Below are 18,039 nucleotides of genomic sequence, written 5' to 3' on the forward strand. Positions count from 1 at the left end.
TATGTGTGTGTATAGTTAGACCACTAGACCACATGGACTCAAGCTCTACCACTTAGCAATTACTAGACTTTAGGCTATTTTACTGAATGTTGGCATGCCTTCATGTCCTCATCTGTAAGATGGGTGCATGATCCTAGCTCATCAGGTGTTAAGGACCAAATGCCTTCATTCATGGGCCTGCATGAAATAAACCTGAAATGAACTGTCAGCTACAATTTTAGCCTTTAAAAAGGGTCCTTCTTTGCTTTCTTCCTTTAAATTAAAATAGTTCTTTTTCAATTTATGTATTTTGAGAAAAGAGGTTTCTGCAGATGGGAAATGAGCTGAGGGTGCCCCATAAAGGAAAGAAAGGAATCACACGTCTGAGCTGAGAGGCAGGTGACCCCAGAATGAGAATGTGCTACTGACCTTCTTCGATAGGGGTCTGGACTGCTGAGAACAGGCATGGGGGCATGTCTGATCTGCACCCTGGAGATCCCTTGGAGACCCCTCACTCCCAGCCCCACCGGGGCAGAGACAGCCACTGGCTTTCAGCAGCGACAGCTCAGAGAAGACTCCCAGGACAAGCCTTTGCAGTGGGTCTGAGTGTGCAGGTGTAGATGAACTTCCTGCGCCTGTCCTGCTGTCCCTTCTCCTTAAAGGCCCAGAGCAGGCCTGTGCCCCCGTGCATGGAAACAACCAGGATCCAAGAAATGACCGGTCCGGCCCAGGGCTGTGGGCGGAGGACATTCCCATCAGCCCTCTGGGGGCTTGTGTGTCTCTCAAACTATCCCGACACTGAACCCACCCAAGGGACCCTGCCTGGCACCCCAGAGTGCCCAGCCCCCTGCCTGGCTTCCCCTTCTACTGTTCACGCTCACCTTCCCCGAAGACTGGATGCCCTTGACCACGGCCATGCCCACGATGGCCCAGGCCACAAGGAGGCACAGCGTCATCTTCCAGTTGAGGCCGCCACTCTCAGAGATGGAGTTGGAGATGTCCAGGGCCTCTCGGTACCAGAAGTAGGTCGTGGCCGAGCTCTTCTCGCACTCAGCCTCCACCACTGAGATAGCAGGTGGGACATGGGGCAGTGGGGGCGGGGCAGGGGGCACTATTCTCCCTTATTTGGGGTTACTCTGAGCCCCCGTGCCTGGGAAGCTATTGTGGAGTTAGGTTGGTTCTTGGGAAAGGCCCTGAGTTGAGGGCTAGAGACCCCGATTCTCATCCCAGACCCTCGATCAAATCAATGCAGTGACTAGGTGAAAGTGACTAAGTGAAAGTAACTTGGGCCTCAGTTGACCCATCTGTGAGGTGGGTTCCATCAGCTAGCCATTTACAGGATCAGAAGCAAACCAAAAGTTGTTTCCAAATAATAGTTAGTTAGAATAATGGGGTAGTTGGTAATGACCAAGCACAGGTCACAATTTCCAGGGCTACTCACACTGTTTCCTACAACCCCCAAGAAACCCCAGTGGTATAAGAGGTGGTCGGAGATCATCATAAGGGGAAACAGGGACCAGATTGTGGAGGTGGCTCAGCCATGGACACACAGCAAGTCCTGGGCCCAGGCCTCTAAGGTCCCTTGGGGTTTTGTGGGTGACCCCTACTTGCCTGCTGTGGTCCCGTTCCGGACCACAGGACATTCACTCCAGGGCAGTGGGTACTGGAAGGATTTGAAGAAATAGAAGATGCTCCAGCCGATGATGACATTGTAGTAGAGTCCAACAAAGAGGCAGACCTGAGTCGGGGTACACAGGAGGGTGGGGGGCAGGCACCTCGACCCCACCATAGTGTCCGGCAACAGGGTGCACAGCAGGGTGGGGGCAGACACCCCCCAAACCCACCAAGCACAGTGCTCTCTCTCAGCCTGCACTCTCAGGAACAGGAGCGCTGCCTGCACCTCCTTTGCTATTTAGGAATCCACAAAGGAAGATTCTAGAGACTCAGGCTCTCACCTTTTAGCAATAGACCCTTCCAAGTTTCAGCCTTTTGGGTCTGAAATTCTAAGAGGCTTGAAGCACGTCCCCTTCCTCCCCCAGATTCATGATTACGATGCAGAGCTACCCTAAAACTCAGGGCCAGGCACAGAAAACAGCCACCCTGCCGCCCCCCCACCCCAGCCCTCCTCTCTCTCCTCTCTCAGCACTGGCTTCAGAGAAGCCACTCCTCATCCTCGGCACAAGACCAGACCTCAGTGCACACGTATTTAAAGCAGGAGGCCTGGATTCTGGGGTCCTGGGGGTCTCTCTGCGCTCTCACGAGGCAGGGTTTGCCATCTGTTTGACATTGGGGTGCGGCTCCTTCTGCAGGCCCCAGATCTCCTCAGGCTCACCTGAGCCCAGGACACAGGGGAGAAGAGCAAGACACCCACTTCCTTGGCTTGGTGCTCTCAGCCCGAGGGGCTGCCCGCTCAGAGCCACACAGACACAGCTCAGCAGAGACAAGGCCCGCTGTGTGCATGGGCACCGCCACTCTGCCAGGCCTCTCAGGGGCTCAGGGGGCTGCCCAAGCAGAATCGGGCTTTTATCCCCTGTGTGAGGGATAATGACCTGTGAATGAGGCTGGATGTGATAGCCCAAATGCTCAAGAGATTCGGTGAGTTCCCCTCTGAATAAGCCCGGAGTATCCCCAGTGTGTCCTGTGCAGGTTGGAGTGTCCCTGGCACCCATTTTTCAAAGCCTCCCCCCACTGGGTGGACCATAGGCCCCTGTCCCCCCCACCCCCCCGCACTGCTCAGGGAACAGCAAAAATAGCAAGGAGGCCTCTGGGCGCAGGGAGCCTCTGCACTGCCACTTGCCGTAAAAATAAAAATACCCTAGAGCCAAGGAAAGAGGAAGCTTTTCCAGCAAACTCTGGTTGGGTCCCCAAGTCCCTATCACCCTCCAGGCTATCTGCTCCCACTTTCCTCCTTGCAACAATCCTGAATATCACATCCAGCCTCATTCACGGGTCATTGCGGGCCTGGGGTGCAGCTGGAATTATTCTCACATTGTCAGTTCCCTCCCCGGCCCTAACCCTGGCCCAGGATGCAGGACTGGACATACTGTGACCCCGGTGCAGCCCCCCAGCCCTCCTCCCCCGTGTCCCCCACCAGCCTCCTACTCACTATGCAGCTGGAGAAGCCGATGCCCCCCAGGCGCGGGCACACATAGTGCCACACGCCGATGCTGCCTCGGCGGATCCTCTGGCCCACAGCCAGCTCCAGGAAGAAGAGGGGGATGCCAATGATGATCAGCAGCACCAGATAGGGCACCAGGTAGGCACCTGGGGAGAGGAGGCATGTCAGGGGAGCCTGGCCACGGCCCTGGCACAGCCCACCACCCCCGCCCGTCAAGGATCTTCCTGAACCACCACTCTACTTATTTATTTATTTATTTATTGGCTGTTGGGGCCTCACCCAGCTGTGCTCAGGGCTTATTCCTGATTCTGTGTTCAGGGATCAGTCCTCATCGGGTTCAGGGAACCATACGAGTTGCCTGGGATTGAACCTGGTCGGCTGCATGCAAAGCAAAACAAGCACCCTACCCGCTATACTATCACTCCTACCCCTGACCCACCACTTCTGTAAGGGGAGCTCCTGGAGTGACCCTAGTCCCCAGCCTGCCGTCACCCTCAATCCAAGACACTGATTAGATGGACAGTCACCACTGGGGAAGTCTCTGGTCAACACTTTTTTTTTTATTCATTTTGGGGCCACACCCAGCGATGCTCAGGGGTTATGTCCTGTGCAGGAATTGCTCCTGGTGGAGACAGAGGGACCATATGGGATGCTGGAACCCAGGTCGGCAAGCAGTCCCACCCCCGTGCCCCACTGCACTCTCTCCACCCTCTCCAGTCGACCTAGAGCCAAGGAAAGAGGAAGCTTTCCCAGCAAACTCTGGTTGGGTCCCCAAGTCCCTATCACCCTCTAGGCAACCTGCTCCCACTTTCCTGTGCATGCTCACCCCAGTCCCACCTACAGAGAAGCAGCTCTCATGAGTCTCAGCTCACTCAGCCTTCCCCAACCAGGCTCACCTGGGGCGCAGCCCTCCCCAGATGGAACTTGGTGCTGACTCAGCACGCCTGCCTCTCCAGAAGGAGGGAGCTTGGACGTGCTCCAAGGAGAGAGGGGCTGGCCAGACTCGCCATCAATCTCAGGCTAATTGGGAGGAACGGGAGAGAAATTAGCAGCTCAAGGAAGCGTAGCCAGGAGGATCATAAAGGATAGAGCAGATCTCGCCAAAGATTCCAGATGATAAATTAGACACGTGGCCTCACTGCAGACACCCTCTCCATCCTCAGTGATGTGGCGTTTAGCAGGAGAATTAAAGCCATGTCCAGACACAGGCGAGTGCTCGCGCCGATGGCTCTGCCAACCCCTTCGTCCTGTTAGCACTGCTGACGGCGGCGCAGGCCAGCCCCAGTCAGCAGTGCTCTGGCAGCCCCCTCACGCCCCCAGATCGAGTCATGAGAGCTGAGAGTCTCCCAGAGACCCCCAGCCACCCCTCAAAATGTGCTCCCCTGCCTGCCTCCGCCTGAGCTGCCAAGGAAGCCAGGACCCCAGGTCCTTCCTGAGCACAGGAGCCCGCCTGGAGCGGTGGTCAGCTGTTGCGGTGGCCAGCTGTTGCTGGGGTCCGCTCCGGGCTAAGCATGCACTGTTCAGGCTCTCGGGAAGCAGAAGGCACAGAGTTCCAGGAGCACTGCCAATCCCCGAGACCAGGACTGAGGATTGTCCACGTGTCTGCGTGCACACAAGCTCACACTCATGCACACGCTCAGACTCACCAGGGCCCAACGCTCTGCGTTGTGGCGGGAGAAGGGTCAGGCTGTGAGGGGACCAGCGGGGAAAAGTTTCCACAACCCAGCAGGCCTCATGCAAAAGCACCGAGGACATGCAACACCCCCCTGTGCACGTCCCAGGTAAACAGGTGCCCCTCACTGCCCCCCTCCTCATCATGGTGCAGCAGGAGGAAGGCCCGCAAGGCCCCAGGTAAGCAGGTTTGGTCTCTCATTCTTGGATTGGAGGTCATGAAGGAGGGGAGAAGTGAGGTCAAGGACTCAGCTTCACCATGTCCCCTGGCATTTGTTCCATTTCCCTCCTGTGTGTCTTTAGTGGAGCACGGTGTGTGGGGATGTGGGTTTTCAGAAGTGGGGTGGCCCTGTGGATGTTTTTCGTCTCCTTCAAAGCACTGAGGAACTCCACAGGTGAGTACAGCCAAAGGGTCATCCCGCCAGCAAGCCCGGCCCACCCGTGGCCCTAACACTATAGTGTCAGCACTGGGGACAGCTGTCAGAGGTGCTGTCCGATCACAGCAGCAGCTGGGCGGTTCTTCTAGCAACGCATCCTCTTCCACATTAGGAAATACCTCCTGCACTTCCCCAGATGTTTCGGTGGCTTTTAGAGGCGAGTCTGAACAGCTGAGACAGTAGGAAATTCAGAAGGACAACCTGTAGGAAGTGGGGTTCTGAGGTCCCCCCATCTGAAGTTAGTATCTCATCCATCCCAGTTTTCTGGTAAACGCAGAGGTTACTTGTGGGCTTTGAACAATGACGTTAGTCTCTGCCTGGTGAGCCAGGCTCGGGTCCTGCCTTGGACAGGGACTAGCTATGCAACTTTGGGGAAATAACTTGAGTTCTCTGGGCCACTGCCTGGCCCTCTATGGAAAGAGGATAAAACTATGAGGCAAAAACTTAAGAAACTGGGGCTGGACAATAGCATAGCAGGTAAGGCATTCGCCTTGCACATGGCTGACCCGGGTTTAATTCCCAGGTCTCCTGAGCACTGCCAGGAGTAATTCCTTAGTGCATGAGCCAGGAGTAACCCCTGTGCATCGCAGCATGTGACCCAAAAAGCAAAAACAAACAAACAAAAAACCCTTAAACTGTTTTGTTTTGCCCTTTTTTCACTTACAAAAGTGGCCACTCCATATCCTTCAACTGTATATCACTGGCACGGGACCATGGCAATGACTCAAAGAGTTTCTCACCCATAATAACACTTGATGAACACGCTCCTCTTTCTCATGCAACAAACCTGGGTGGTCATGGGGACGCAGAGGACAGAGACGGCCCTGATGTGCCAGAGCTAAGCCAGGCTGTAGAGCTTCCCTCACTAGCCCCTAAAGTCCACTGGAGTGCCTACAGCTCAAACCAAAGCTGTCTCCCCAGCCCCAACATCATGACAGGAAATCCAGGCAAGCTAGAGGCTGAGAGGGAAAGGGATCAGAGGGGCCAGGCGTGGCTCTAGACTTCCCTCCTGCCACTGCACTGTGCCCTGAGCACTGAGCCAGGAGGAGCCTCTAAGCATGGTTTGGTGTGTTCCCAAAACAAAAATAAAAGTTTGGGGGTGGAATCAGAGAATGGAAAAATGAAGGCAAGTCATAGAACCCAGTTCGTGATCCTGAGATTGCTGAGCAGCTCTCTTTCAGGGGGTTCGAGCTACCAGGGGTCGTGCAGAGAGTGTGGCAACACTGGGGTGGGCAGATGGGCAGGAACACTGCTCAGGATTCTGGGAGAAGCTTGAAATCAGTGCATGGTACCCGACAGAACTCTTAGTGCCTGGCATCCCCTATTCTCGGGACCCCTGAGTTCTCGAGATAGCACAGAGAACTCAGTGCTATCTTAAAATGCCCTGCCTTAAAAAAAAAAAAATCTCTACTTGCACTTATCTTGAAACAGCTCAGATCTAAAATTCTGATTGGCAGTCATTTTGGATGGGTATGGGTGCACTCATGGTGGTGCTTAGGGGCCCCCAGGAGTGCTCAGGGAACCATAAGGTATGGTGGATCGAGCTCAGGGCTTCACATATGCAAGACATGTGTTCTATCACTTGAGCCACATTCCCTGCCCTCATTAGCACTTATTTGGAAATAAGGGGAAAATATGGAAATAAAGAAAGGAAAAAGTAAAGAACCTCTCAAGGCCAGGCGAGCATGCGGTGAGCAGAGTGGGTGGTGATGGCAGGAACAAAGCCTCTGGCTAACTCAGAACTGCAGGGCCAGGCGAGCATTCTCACATCATCGTGACCTTCAGTAGGGGCTGGAAAGAAGGGCAGCCCCAGACATCGCTGCCCTTAGCATTAGAGGCAGCAATGCCACAAGCCCCAGCAGGGTGCAGGGGGGTGACCCCACGGCATGGGGGCACAGAGGAACAGAAACTTGCCATGGGCTGAAGACCTCAGGGTTGCAGGATTCTCTTGCAAATATTGTTTTCAATCTGGTGGGCTTATCACTGTTTGTGTTCTGTTCATTTGCTCTGGCTTCAAAGCAAGTTACCTTTGGAACATTCCAATCTGCTTTGGAGGTCCCGATGGGTGGGTGTGGGACAACAGGAAATAGTTGGGGCTTCTACCTATGCTGAAAGTGATGTGTGGAGGGGGTGTGACAGCAGGGGCAAGGTCCTTTGGGAAGACTCTGAACTCAGTGGGCAGTCAGAGAGCCTTCCCACCTAGAAAATGGGCTGGACATGGGTGTCAGTGTGGCAGTGAGGTATCCAGGCACTGTGGTCAGAGTATCCCAGTGTGAATTCTGATTTTTATGATTCGTTGTATGACCTTAAGACAGTTCCCTGACTTCTTTGGATCTCAGACTCTAAAATGAGAATGACAATTTTAAAAAAATTGTAATCATGACATTTAATTGATCTGTATAAATGATATAATAAAATGTTTGTTTAATTTCAAAAAAAATAAAAAATAAAATGAGAATGACATTTCTTTACACAGGGTCACTGGAGGGATCTGATGGTTGAACCATACGTAACTGGTGCTTTGTTTGTTTCAAAATACTCAAATATCTGCTGTCTCATGTATTTCAATCAAATATCTTAGGATAGTGCTTGGTACCTAAGGAGTATTAAAAAATAGTGGACTCGGGGCTGGAGAGATAGCACAGCGGGTAGGGCGTTTCCTTGCACGCGGCCGACCCGGGTTCAAATCCCAGCATCCCATATGGTCCCCTGAGCATGGCCAGGGGTAATTCCTGAGTGCAGAGCCAGGAGTAACCCCTGTGCATTGCCAGGTGTGACCCAAAAAGAAAAAAAAATAGTGGACCCAGGACTGGAGAGATAGTATCGGGGTTAAGGTGCTGGCTTTGCCTTTGGCCAACTATGTTCAATCTGCAGCACCATATATGTCTCTGAGCAATATCGGGACTGATCCCTGAGCAAAGAGCCATGCATGAGTCCTGAGCATCATCAGGTGTGGATCCAAAACCAAACTAATAATAACAATAATAATAGTAATAATAATAATGGCCAGGGCTAAGAAACTAGCATGAACCCTGCCTCCACTCCAGTACTACATGGTTCCCTGAGTGTCACTGGATGTAGTCTAAAGACCCCTGACACAGCATCCCACACCCTCAAATGTTCCCACTGAACTACCAGCCTGGTTGGCTGAGAATTTCTGGAAAGGGTCCCCAGGGTACTCAAACTACAGCTCCAAAGACACTCCCTCTTCAAAAATAAATTTAAGTGGTTGTACTTCCCTGTATTCAAACTACTGCTCCAAAAACACCTCCCCATTCAAAAATAAATTTAAATGGTTATTCTTCCCTGCGTCAGAGTCCATGTAAAGCATTCCAGATGGAAAGCCTATTAAATCTCAACTCTTCTGTAATAATCATTCTCTTAGTAATAATCATTACTAAGATTATTACCATTTCACAGATGAGGAAGAGTGAGGCTGAAAGCACTTGGCAAAGGATGAGGGTTTTGAACCAGGAATTGCAGGCCCTAAGTGACTGGAGTAACTTCCTGGGGAGCCTTCTGGATCTTGAGCTTACCCTACCCAGTTCCATCTCCACTTCAGCAAAAGTGGAAGTGAGGGAGTCCATTTACACCCCTCAGCCCAACCCAGTGATGGTAGGGCACCCCTTGGGGTGAGCTGGCTGCCTCTTACCGCCTCCATTTTTCTGGCACAGGTAGGGGAACCTCCAGATGTTGCCGAGGCCCACTGAGAAGCCGATCTGGGCCAGGATGTACTGCAGTTTGCTGTTCCAGGCCGGCCGGTCCTCGGCATCCAGCTCCTCGTCCGCTGCCTTCTGCTTGCCGCCCACCTCACCCGCCATGTTCAGAACACTCTGCTTGTAGTCCACGGGCTCCTCCAGGGCCAGCAGGTCAGCCACCGACTCCGTGACATGCTCGTTGCTGTGCTCACGCTGGGTTACCTTGCTGTTCTTCGGCATTGGTGCCACCTGGGCGACAGCACCCGGCTGCCCGGCACGCAGAGAAGATGGGACTCGGCTGGGGTCAGCTCCTTCTCATCCAGGGACCTGCCAAAGGATGGGGGGCAACAGAGACTTAGTTGCCACAGCAGAGATGTCGGGGACCCCGGGGGACACAGCCCAGATCAGTGTCCATCATCACCCCCACCGCACCCCATCCCCACTGCTGCCAAGCGTTGACCTATGGCTGAAATACCGTACTGCTGTCTGCTGTAGAACAGTACTGGAATATTGGAATATTGTTCCCCAGCCCCCCGGCCTGCCCTGAGCATCACTGGGAAGGGAAACCAAATGGGACAGAAGAGACCAAATTAGACGCCAAACTCAAAGTGTTGTCTAGAGGCCTGCACCCTCATGTGGCTGCAGGGCCTAGAGCAGAGGGCCCCAAGCTCACAGGGCCTACCATTCCCTTATCAGAAGATAAACCGCCGAGTCCCCTCTAGAAGTCTTCGTTCTTTAACAAACGAACAGGAAACACCTCCAGTTGCAACTGAAGCTAACACTTTCCCCATCATTTCAGAGCCTCCCAGCGGGTAGCATCACCTACTTTAGACTGTTCTAGGATGTTCCAGATCATCGGACAGTCTTTGAAGCCTTCCCTTCCCAGGGCGGCTCAGGCTGTGGCTAACTGTTTTGTGTTCTGTTGAGTCAGAATCACCTAGGGGGACTCAGAAGAGGCCCGTGTCCACCTTCTCTAGGGTCTTTTTGTTAAAAATGCAGTTTGTGAGCCAAGGAGATAGCACCAAGATTTAGGCATCTGTCTTGCATGGGGCTAACTCTGGCTGACTCCGGTTCAATCCCAACAATACATATTCTCCTCAAGTACAAGCAGGAGTGATGCCTGGGCACAGTTGGGTGTAGCCCTCCCCTGTCACCAGCAAGACAAAAGACAATCCAAAAAAGCTGCAGTTCAAGAACCAGTGGGGATACGGCCCAGCAATAAAGCACACTCCATCATGCATGAGACCTGGGTTCCAGCCCTGGCACCAGACAAGACAAAATGCAGCTCAAGGGCCAGTAGCTTTCCAAGGAGCTGTTAGAATTTCAGTCACGTTCCAACCTACTGAGTCATTCTCAGCTCTTTTACTGGCTCCCCAGGTGAGTCAAAGGACATTCACATTTGAAGGTTGATGGGGAAAGCTTTCGATTTTCCACCACGGGGGGCCTGGACACTGGTCCCTGGGTCTCTTCACCTCCTGGATTTGAGTGGAGAACAGGCTCAGTTAAGCATTCTGGCACTGGAGCACAGGGTGTGTTTGCTTTGTGCCAACAATTCCTGGGCCATTGCTCAACACTGACATTATCTGAGGGCCACCGCAGCCAAGAGTCAGCGCTCCATCCTTCAGTGACAGTTTTACAGCAGATAATGTCTGCACAACACGGGGCGCGGGCGGCCAAAGCCTGCTGCTCCTGCCAGTGCTCATCTGTCTCTCCTGCCTTTCCTTACAGGAACCAGCCCCTGAGGAAAGCAGGCCTTTGAGGGCTCCCAACACTGCCATGATTCAACGCACCTCCTCATTAAGGGGTGGCTGGAGGATTTAAAATGAACTCCACACACCCTGCCTGTAACTGCCCGCCTCTTTCTAGGGATGTAAACTACCAGGCTCTGCAATTTTGTTCCAAAGAGAAGGTGCTGTTCTAAAAGCTGTACCCCCCTCTGCTCTTCATGCCACCTGAGCACCGGGGACATGGGATGAGCCACAGAAGCATGTGGGGACTGGTCCTTCCTGCTGCCCTGACTCTGACTCCAGTCCAGAGAAGCCTCAGAGAAGATCCATCCCACAGATGCTAAAGCTGGAAGGCTAGCAGAGTCGAGGGAGTGTCATTGTGGCAGGCGGGCAGGTGATGGCCCATGTTGACAGGTGATGCCTCCCTGCTTCCTCACCTAACGAGGGCAGTGAGTCTATAGTGATGACTCCCCATCCACCCACCTCCGGCCCCAGGAATAGGCAGATACCTGTTCAGGGCAACCAGTGCCAAGCCAGCCTGGCAGACCCAAGTATTCCCCAGGGGAAAGGAAAGTGCTTTCTGTGTGGAGCACCCCAACGTGTCTTTGGATCCTGGAGGGTTTTTCCAGGGGGCATTTTGTGCACCAGCCTCAGCTTCCCCTGGGCTGTTGCTTTGCTCATGATACCTCCAAAGTGGTGCCTCTTGAAAACATGTGTGGGGCAGCCAGTGTTCTCGTCTGGCTTCCCAGAGCAGATCTCATCCATCTGGCTCAGATGGTTCCTTCCCCCGGCAGGAAAACAGAGAAAAACTAAGCTACAGTAAAGGCTACTCTCCTGGACCCCAATACTGCCACAGCATGCAAGAGTTTTCATTAAGAACCAGAACTGGGAGGATAGGGAGGATGGGGGTTGGGGTGCCTGCCTTTCATGTGGCCAGCTCTGCTTTGATGCTCCACACATGGTCTTCTGTGTGCACCTCTCTGTGCACCACCAGGATGACCCTTTAGCATTACAGGTATGGCCCCAAACAAAAGAACCAGGGCTGGGGAGAAGGGTCGGGGGGGGGGGGTCCTCTTGGACTCACAGCCAACAGGGTGCCTTGGCACTGGCCTCTTGATCTGTGGCCAATTGAGTACTTGGCCTGCCCACAGAGCATCTGTACATTGGGGGGGGGGACTCACTATGTGTCAGGTCACAATGCAGGCCCACCCCGGGGCTTCCTGCAAGTCTGCAGGATGCATCTAGATGCTGACCCACTAGAGGCTACGCTTCCCTACTGTGGCCTGGGGTGCGGCCACTCTGTTCAGCAACGGGAGAAAGGGCCAAGAGGGAGAACAAATCGTTTCAAACTGGGAGGACTCAACAACGAAGCCAGAGGAGGATGCTTAAGCAGCAGTGTGGAAGCTACAGACGTCAGCTCAACACTAGCTGTTTCCTTCTGCCAGAGACATCCCACAGGCAGGAAGGGGCCCTGGGGCCTCCTGTGCTGCTGGGTTTGCAGGATGCAGAGTGTTGGTGCCAGCTCAGAAGCCAAGGCATTGGGCCGGGTAGCACTCATAAGTGGAACCTCTGTGCCAAGTCAATATACTCAGGTGACGACACAACCTGACACTTGGAATTACAAAGTTGAAGGGATCTGAAGCAATCTGAACTTGGGGGAACATGAGGAATCAGGCCATTTCCAGCAGTGCTTAGGGCTTCTTCCTGGTTCTGTGCTCAGAAGCAACTCTTAGTAGAGCTTGGGGAACCTTAAGCAGTTCTGGGGATTGAACTGGGTTTGGCAGTGTGCAAGGCAAGTGTCCTAACTCCTGTACAATCTCCCCAGTCCCGTCTATAAAATCTATAAATTTTATAGAGGAGGAATTTGAACCCCAGAGAAAGAAAATGAATCTCTCAAAGCCACAGGATCAGACTCAGCAGAGAGTAAGGACTTGGGGAAGTTGGGAAGGTGTGGCCTTGGGAGTACACCTGAGGGGTATATATGGAGCTTGCTAGAGGACAGCTTCTCTATGGTCAGGAAGGCAACACCTGGGGAGGAGACAAGGCAGAAGAAACACTCAGGAAAAGTATGCAGAAGGAAGGAAGGGAGGGAGGGAGGGAAGGAGGGGGGAGGGAGGGAGGGAGGGAGGGAGGAAGATAGGAAGGAAGGAAGGAAGGAAGGAAGGAAGGAAGGAAGGAAGGAAGGAAGGAAGGAAGGAAGGAAGGAAGGAAGGAAGGAAGGAAGGAAGGAAGGAAGGAAGGGAGAGAGGAAGGGAGGGAGGGAGGGAAGAGGGAGGGAGGGAGGGAGGGAGTATATAAATGAGTATATGGGTGGATAGGTAGGTAGATGGATGGGTGAGTGGGTGTATGGGTGAATGGGTAGGTGGGTCGATGGATGGATGGATGGATGGATGGATGGATGGATGGATGGATGGATGGATGGATGGCAGGGTGGGTGGGTAGGTAGGTAGATGGGTGGGAAGGAGGTTGTGGGTGAATGGGTAGGTGGGTGGATGGATGGATGGGAGAGTGAGTGGATGGATGGTTGGATGGATGGATGAGTGGGTGATGAGTAGGTGGGTGGATGGGTGTGTGGGTGGGTAGATGGATGGATGGATGGATAGATGGATGGATGGGACTATGGGTGGGTAGGTGGAAGGATGGGTGGGTGGGTGGTTGGGTAGGTGGGTGGATGAGTGGGTGGATGGATGGGTGGGGGGTGGGTAGGTGGGTAGGTGGATGGGTGGGTGGGTACACAGAAGGATGGATGGAGGATGAATGCATGGATGAGTAGATGGATGGATGGAATCATTGTGGTCAAGCCCAGGCCTCTGTGACTTCCAAGTCCACTTTCTCCAGCATCCCAGTAGACTGCAAGGCCTCTGGCTGGTGCTCTGGGTTAACTGGGCTGCTGCTTTGCTCTAATTCCATGCGCATCATTCCCCTGAGGGATAGAGAGACTCTGTCTGACAACGGTTCCCCCACTCCCAGGAAGGGCTGCCGTGAGAAGTCAATGAGCAAGCCCAGGAGCCTGGCACCAGGAAGAACCCAATGGCAGCAGCTGCTTCTTTGCAGCCTTCACAACTTCTGTTCATTCAACAATCTCCAACGTTGCTGCCTAGTCTCTGTAGTGTCCTGCTCTGCCAAGGGAAGGCACTTTGGCCGAGGGAGCGGGGTGGGAGTGGAGAGAAGCATTCAGTGGTGACATCATCTCACAAGTGTCCATGTTTGTGGCTTGGAAGCTGGCCTCACATGCTGGGGGAAAAGGCAGCTCAGATAGAGAAGGAACACCAATTAAATTGTGGTTGGAGATCACGCGTGGGAAGGGAGATGCGTGCTGAAAGTAGATTAGAGACTGAACACAATGGCCACTCAATACCCCTGTTGCAAACCACAACACCCAATTGGAGAGAGAGAACAAAAGGGAATACCCTGCCACAGAGGCAGGGTGGGGTAGGGGGAGATGGGATTGGGGAGTGGGAGGGATACTGGGTTTATTGGTAGTGGAGAATGGGCACTGGTGGAGGGATGGGTTCTCAAACATTGTATGAGGAAAATAAGAGCACGAAAATGTGTAAATCTGTAACTGTACCCTCACAGTGATTCACTAATTAAAAAATAAATAATTTTTTTAAAAAAGTGTCCATGTTTGGGGGCCGGAGCAATAGCACAGCGGGTAGGGCGTTTGCCTTGCACGCGGCCGACCCGGGTTCGATCCCCGGCATCCCATATGGTCTCCCAAGCACCGCCAGGAGTAATTCCTGAGTGCAAAGCCAGGAGTAACCCCTGAGCATCGCTGGGTGTGACCCAAAAAGCAAAAAAAAAAAAAAGTTTCCATGTTTGTTAAAGGTCACTGGCACCCTCTGTGGCTGTTAGAGCAGCAGCACAGAGTCCAGCTCCATTCACGTCAGCCCCTAGGTCAAAGCAGGCAAAGACTCTGAAGTCCCAGGTCTGTGATATTCTTATGAATGAGAGAGCTTCACGGCTACAGTGCACACTCTGCATGGTCCTCCAAGTACTGCTGGGTAGTGATCCCTGAGCACTGAGCCAAGAGTAGTCCCCAAGCACCACTGGGTAAGCGCCCCTCTCAACCAAAACAAATAGCAACAGAAAAAAGGCTTTACATTAAAGTACAGTAATATTGCTAACCACAATATAACCTGGGTTTAGTTTGAAAGCACTTAAAAGCATTTTTTGTATACAGTCCATAGACACAGTGTGGAATGGAGATGCAGCTTGGTGTGGTACGCCCAGGTTCAATACCCAACCTCACACTTACTGGTGGCTGCCCTGCCCAGCCACTTTCTCAGCCTTCCTGAGCTTCAGCTCCCCTGTCAAAGAAGCAGCTAAGCCCAACAGAGGTGCAGGGCCCCACACCCCACACCCAGAGGTGGGAGGAGGCTGAATCCAGCAGAGGGCCCCACACCTTGCCTCTTCTAGCACCCTCACAGACCCTCAGTCAGGCGTAGGAAGTGAACTGGGCACTAAGCTCCCCTCACAAAGCTGTCAGCAGCCCAGCCCCGCACTCCCGGCCTCCTCCGTGCAGGCTTTCTCGGGTTATGTTACTGGGGTTTTTGTTGTTGTCTTGGTTTTGTGCTTAAAAGCCCACACTTCACCTATGCCAGGTAAGTACTCTAGCACTGAGCTATATCCCTGGCCCTAAAGATAAGAAATTATTTCTTTTTTATGCATTTATTATTTTTTCCTTGCCTGGGATCCAGATCATGTCTGGCTTACCTTATGCATGTAGCAAAACTGGGATTGGAACTCAAGACTTGACGCTCTTAGGGCAAGTGCTTTAAGTCACAGAACCATTTCCAGAGGTGTGTGTGTGTGTGTGTGTGTGTGTGTTGTCAGCTATGGAACCCAGAACCTCATACATGTGTGGCAGGCCCCTCCCCCTCATCCACACACAATCCTGCCCTTGATATACATTTCAAAAGGGAAGGTAGCAGAGGAGGGGGAACACCCTCCCTCCCTGCACCCCTACAAACCCTGTCCCCCAGTTCCCTAAAGCCTGTGGTGCCTGTGGTGGTGAAAGGTCCTGGGAATCATGGTGTACCCAGCCTCTGAGCCAGATCTGCTCCAAGCATCAGGATCCGAGCAGGACAGGGAGGAAGGAGAGCGAGGTGCAGGGCCCCCACCTCTATCACTGCCCTTCGCAGGATGAGGAGACAGCCCTGCTGAAGGCTCCGTGTCCCAACCAGGCCCCATCAGCCCACCAGCACAGGGCATCATGGCCCTGACCGCCAGGCCTGGGTCTGGAAGCTCGCTCAGGCCCCCTTCAGCAGGGCAGAGCTCCACCCGGTCCTGCTGTGCTCCACTGACCTCCTGGGCTCTTCAGCCGCAGCAAGCCCACAGAGGTGTCTGCAGGGACAGGCTGCCGGCTGCCAGCGCCGCGCGTACTCCAGTTCTCCCCTGTAGTAGCTGGGTGGGTTGTAGCGTCTTCCTCCCAGACAGCGAATTAGAGAATGACGATCCAGGGAGCTCGCTGCAAAGAAAGCCTGGGTGGTGCCTGCCAGCAAGAGGCAGAGGGGTCGGGGTGGGGGGTGGGCGGCGAGGGAGCTGGTGCCAGATCTGTCACTTAGCAACAGACACAGCTCAGGGCTCAGTGAGAGCAGCAGGGCTGGGCGGGTGAACTGTGCAGCCTCTTAGAGAGAAAAAATAGCGCGGTCAGAGGCAGATGGTAAAAATATCTCCTGCCTGAGGGCTGCCCAGCACCGTGCCTGCCCAGGGGGCTGGGGGATGGCAGCCAACCTGCCACCAGGGCAAGCCGGGAGCCCCTCACCCCAGGACAGTTTCTAGGGGGCTTCTGGATCCCTGAAGTCAGCCCCTCTCACACCCAGCTTTGGGGCTCAGGGGCTGAACCAGGGAAGCCAAGGGAAGCACTTCTGTTCCCTGTCAGATTCCCAGGGAAGTTGAACAGGGAAAGCAGGCTGCTGGGGACCCCCAAACCTACAGTGCCCACCTCACCCACCAAACCACCTGGGAAAAGGCGATGCACTCCTCAGATCAAACCTCTAGCAAGAGGACGTCCTATAGAACCCCCAGAAGAGGAACGTGACGGACCCCTGAGCTCCCGGGAAGTGAGGACAGGCCTGACTGGGCACTGCCAGCCAAAGAGGAGGAAGCAAGGACCAGGCTCATCCCCCACAGTCCCACTCTCCACCCTTCTTCTGATGCCCTCAGAGCCTCCGAGCTGCCACCAAAGCACAGACAGGTCACACCGCTGCTACAGACGCACAGCAGCCCCTGAATTATTGTTTTGTTGAAATCCGTTAGTCACCTGGGGCTGTGGCTCCTGACAGGCCCTGCCCGGCCACAGTGCTTACTGTGCTCCTCAGGTTTCCCAGCCCAGGCACACGGGCCGGGATCCAGCACGGCCGCTGTCTCCTTCACCCCTGCCCAAAGGTCACCACATCCTGTCAGAGTGTCACATGTCCGCTTTGCCGCCATGCCACTGAGCTCAGGCCTGCCTCCGCCTCCCTCTGTTCCGATGACTTAAGTCCACCTCGTCCCATTCCCACTGAGCCCAGCCCCCCTGGAACCTTGGCCCTTCCCAGACTCGTTCAGCTCCTGCAGGGCCCCTGCGTAGCTTTTACAGAGCCCTCCCCCAGCCCGCAGGTAGAGCCGGGCTGGTCTCCTACCACTCTCCCACGATAGTGACAGTCCCCGCCTCTCCCCTTCTCCACACACGCCCAGGAGTACTGTTTCGCTCTTACCATCCAGCTTTCTGCTACAGCCAGTTGTTCCCTGGTCAAATTCCCTTTCAAATCAGGAAGATCCCTGAAGACAAGGAGCCCAGGTGAAGGCAGCCAGTGTCCACCCTCTGCTGCCCAGCCCAGCCTGTGCCGGGCACATGTCGAAGAACACGGGACACGGGACTCTCTGGTGCTTCCATCCTGCCCTCAGTCTCCTCTGGAGTTGCCCACCCCTTCCCTCCCGCATCCACCCACCATCACTGCTGCCACTTCTGAAGCCTCAAGGCCAGGCTACAAAGCTAACAGAGCTGAACAGAGACGTTTAGTCCAGCAGACATATTCATGCTCCACTGCAGCGCCTGACCACATGTAGCCCAGCCACACGTGTGGGCAGCACCAGCAGGCCGCCTCTGCTCCTTAGTCACTGTAAAGTAGGAGCAGAGGTTCCTACCAACTGTGTCTGGTGACCACATGGGCAGAAGGAGAAAGAGAAAGAAAAGCTTATCAGGAAGTTGAATACATAGGAGTAGGAGAGTAACCTTGGGCTCCACTGCCTAGACATTTCGGGTTTGTCCTTCGGTTCACTGTCTCTTCTGCAAAGAGCATCCTAGTGTCCTGCTAATCCTTGTGCTAGTAAGGGAAATAGTGCAGTAAATCAGTGAATGGATGCTCTGTGAATGCTCCACAGGTTCCAGCATCTAAGATTTTCTCCTACTTCCAAATGTAGAC

At 53.9% G+C, this 18,039-nt stretch overlaps 1 protein-coding gene across 1 annotated transcript in view; it reads right to left on the reverse strand.

Moving 5' to 3' along the window:
* SLC6A17 (solute carrier family 6 member 17) overlaps positions 1-18,039 on the reverse strand; it is a 55,678-nt gene that overhangs the window by 27,276 nt on the left and 10,363 nt on the right. The window contains exons 2-5 of the mRNA XM_055140762.1: positions 8,858-9,230; positions 3,086-3,243; positions 1,591-1,717; positions 861-1,042 (exon numbers count right to left, since the gene is read on the reverse strand). Of these exons, the coding sequence (XP_054996737.1) occupies positions 861-1,042; positions 1,591-1,717; positions 3,086-3,243; positions 8,858-9,143 (753 nt within the window). The 5' untranslated portion in view covers positions 9,144-9,230. The remainder of the gene's footprint in view (positions 1-860; positions 1,043-1,590; positions 1,718-3,085; positions 3,244-8,857; positions 9,231-18,039) is intronic.

Source organism: Sorex araneus, chromosome 5, assembly GCF_027595985.1.
Source record: "Sorex araneus isolate mSorAra2 chromosome 5, mSorAra2.pri, whole genome shotgun sequence".
In the NCBI taxonomy this organism is placed as follows: domain Eukaryota; kingdom Metazoa; phylum Chordata; class Mammalia; order Eulipotyphla; family Soricidae; genus Sorex; species Sorex araneus.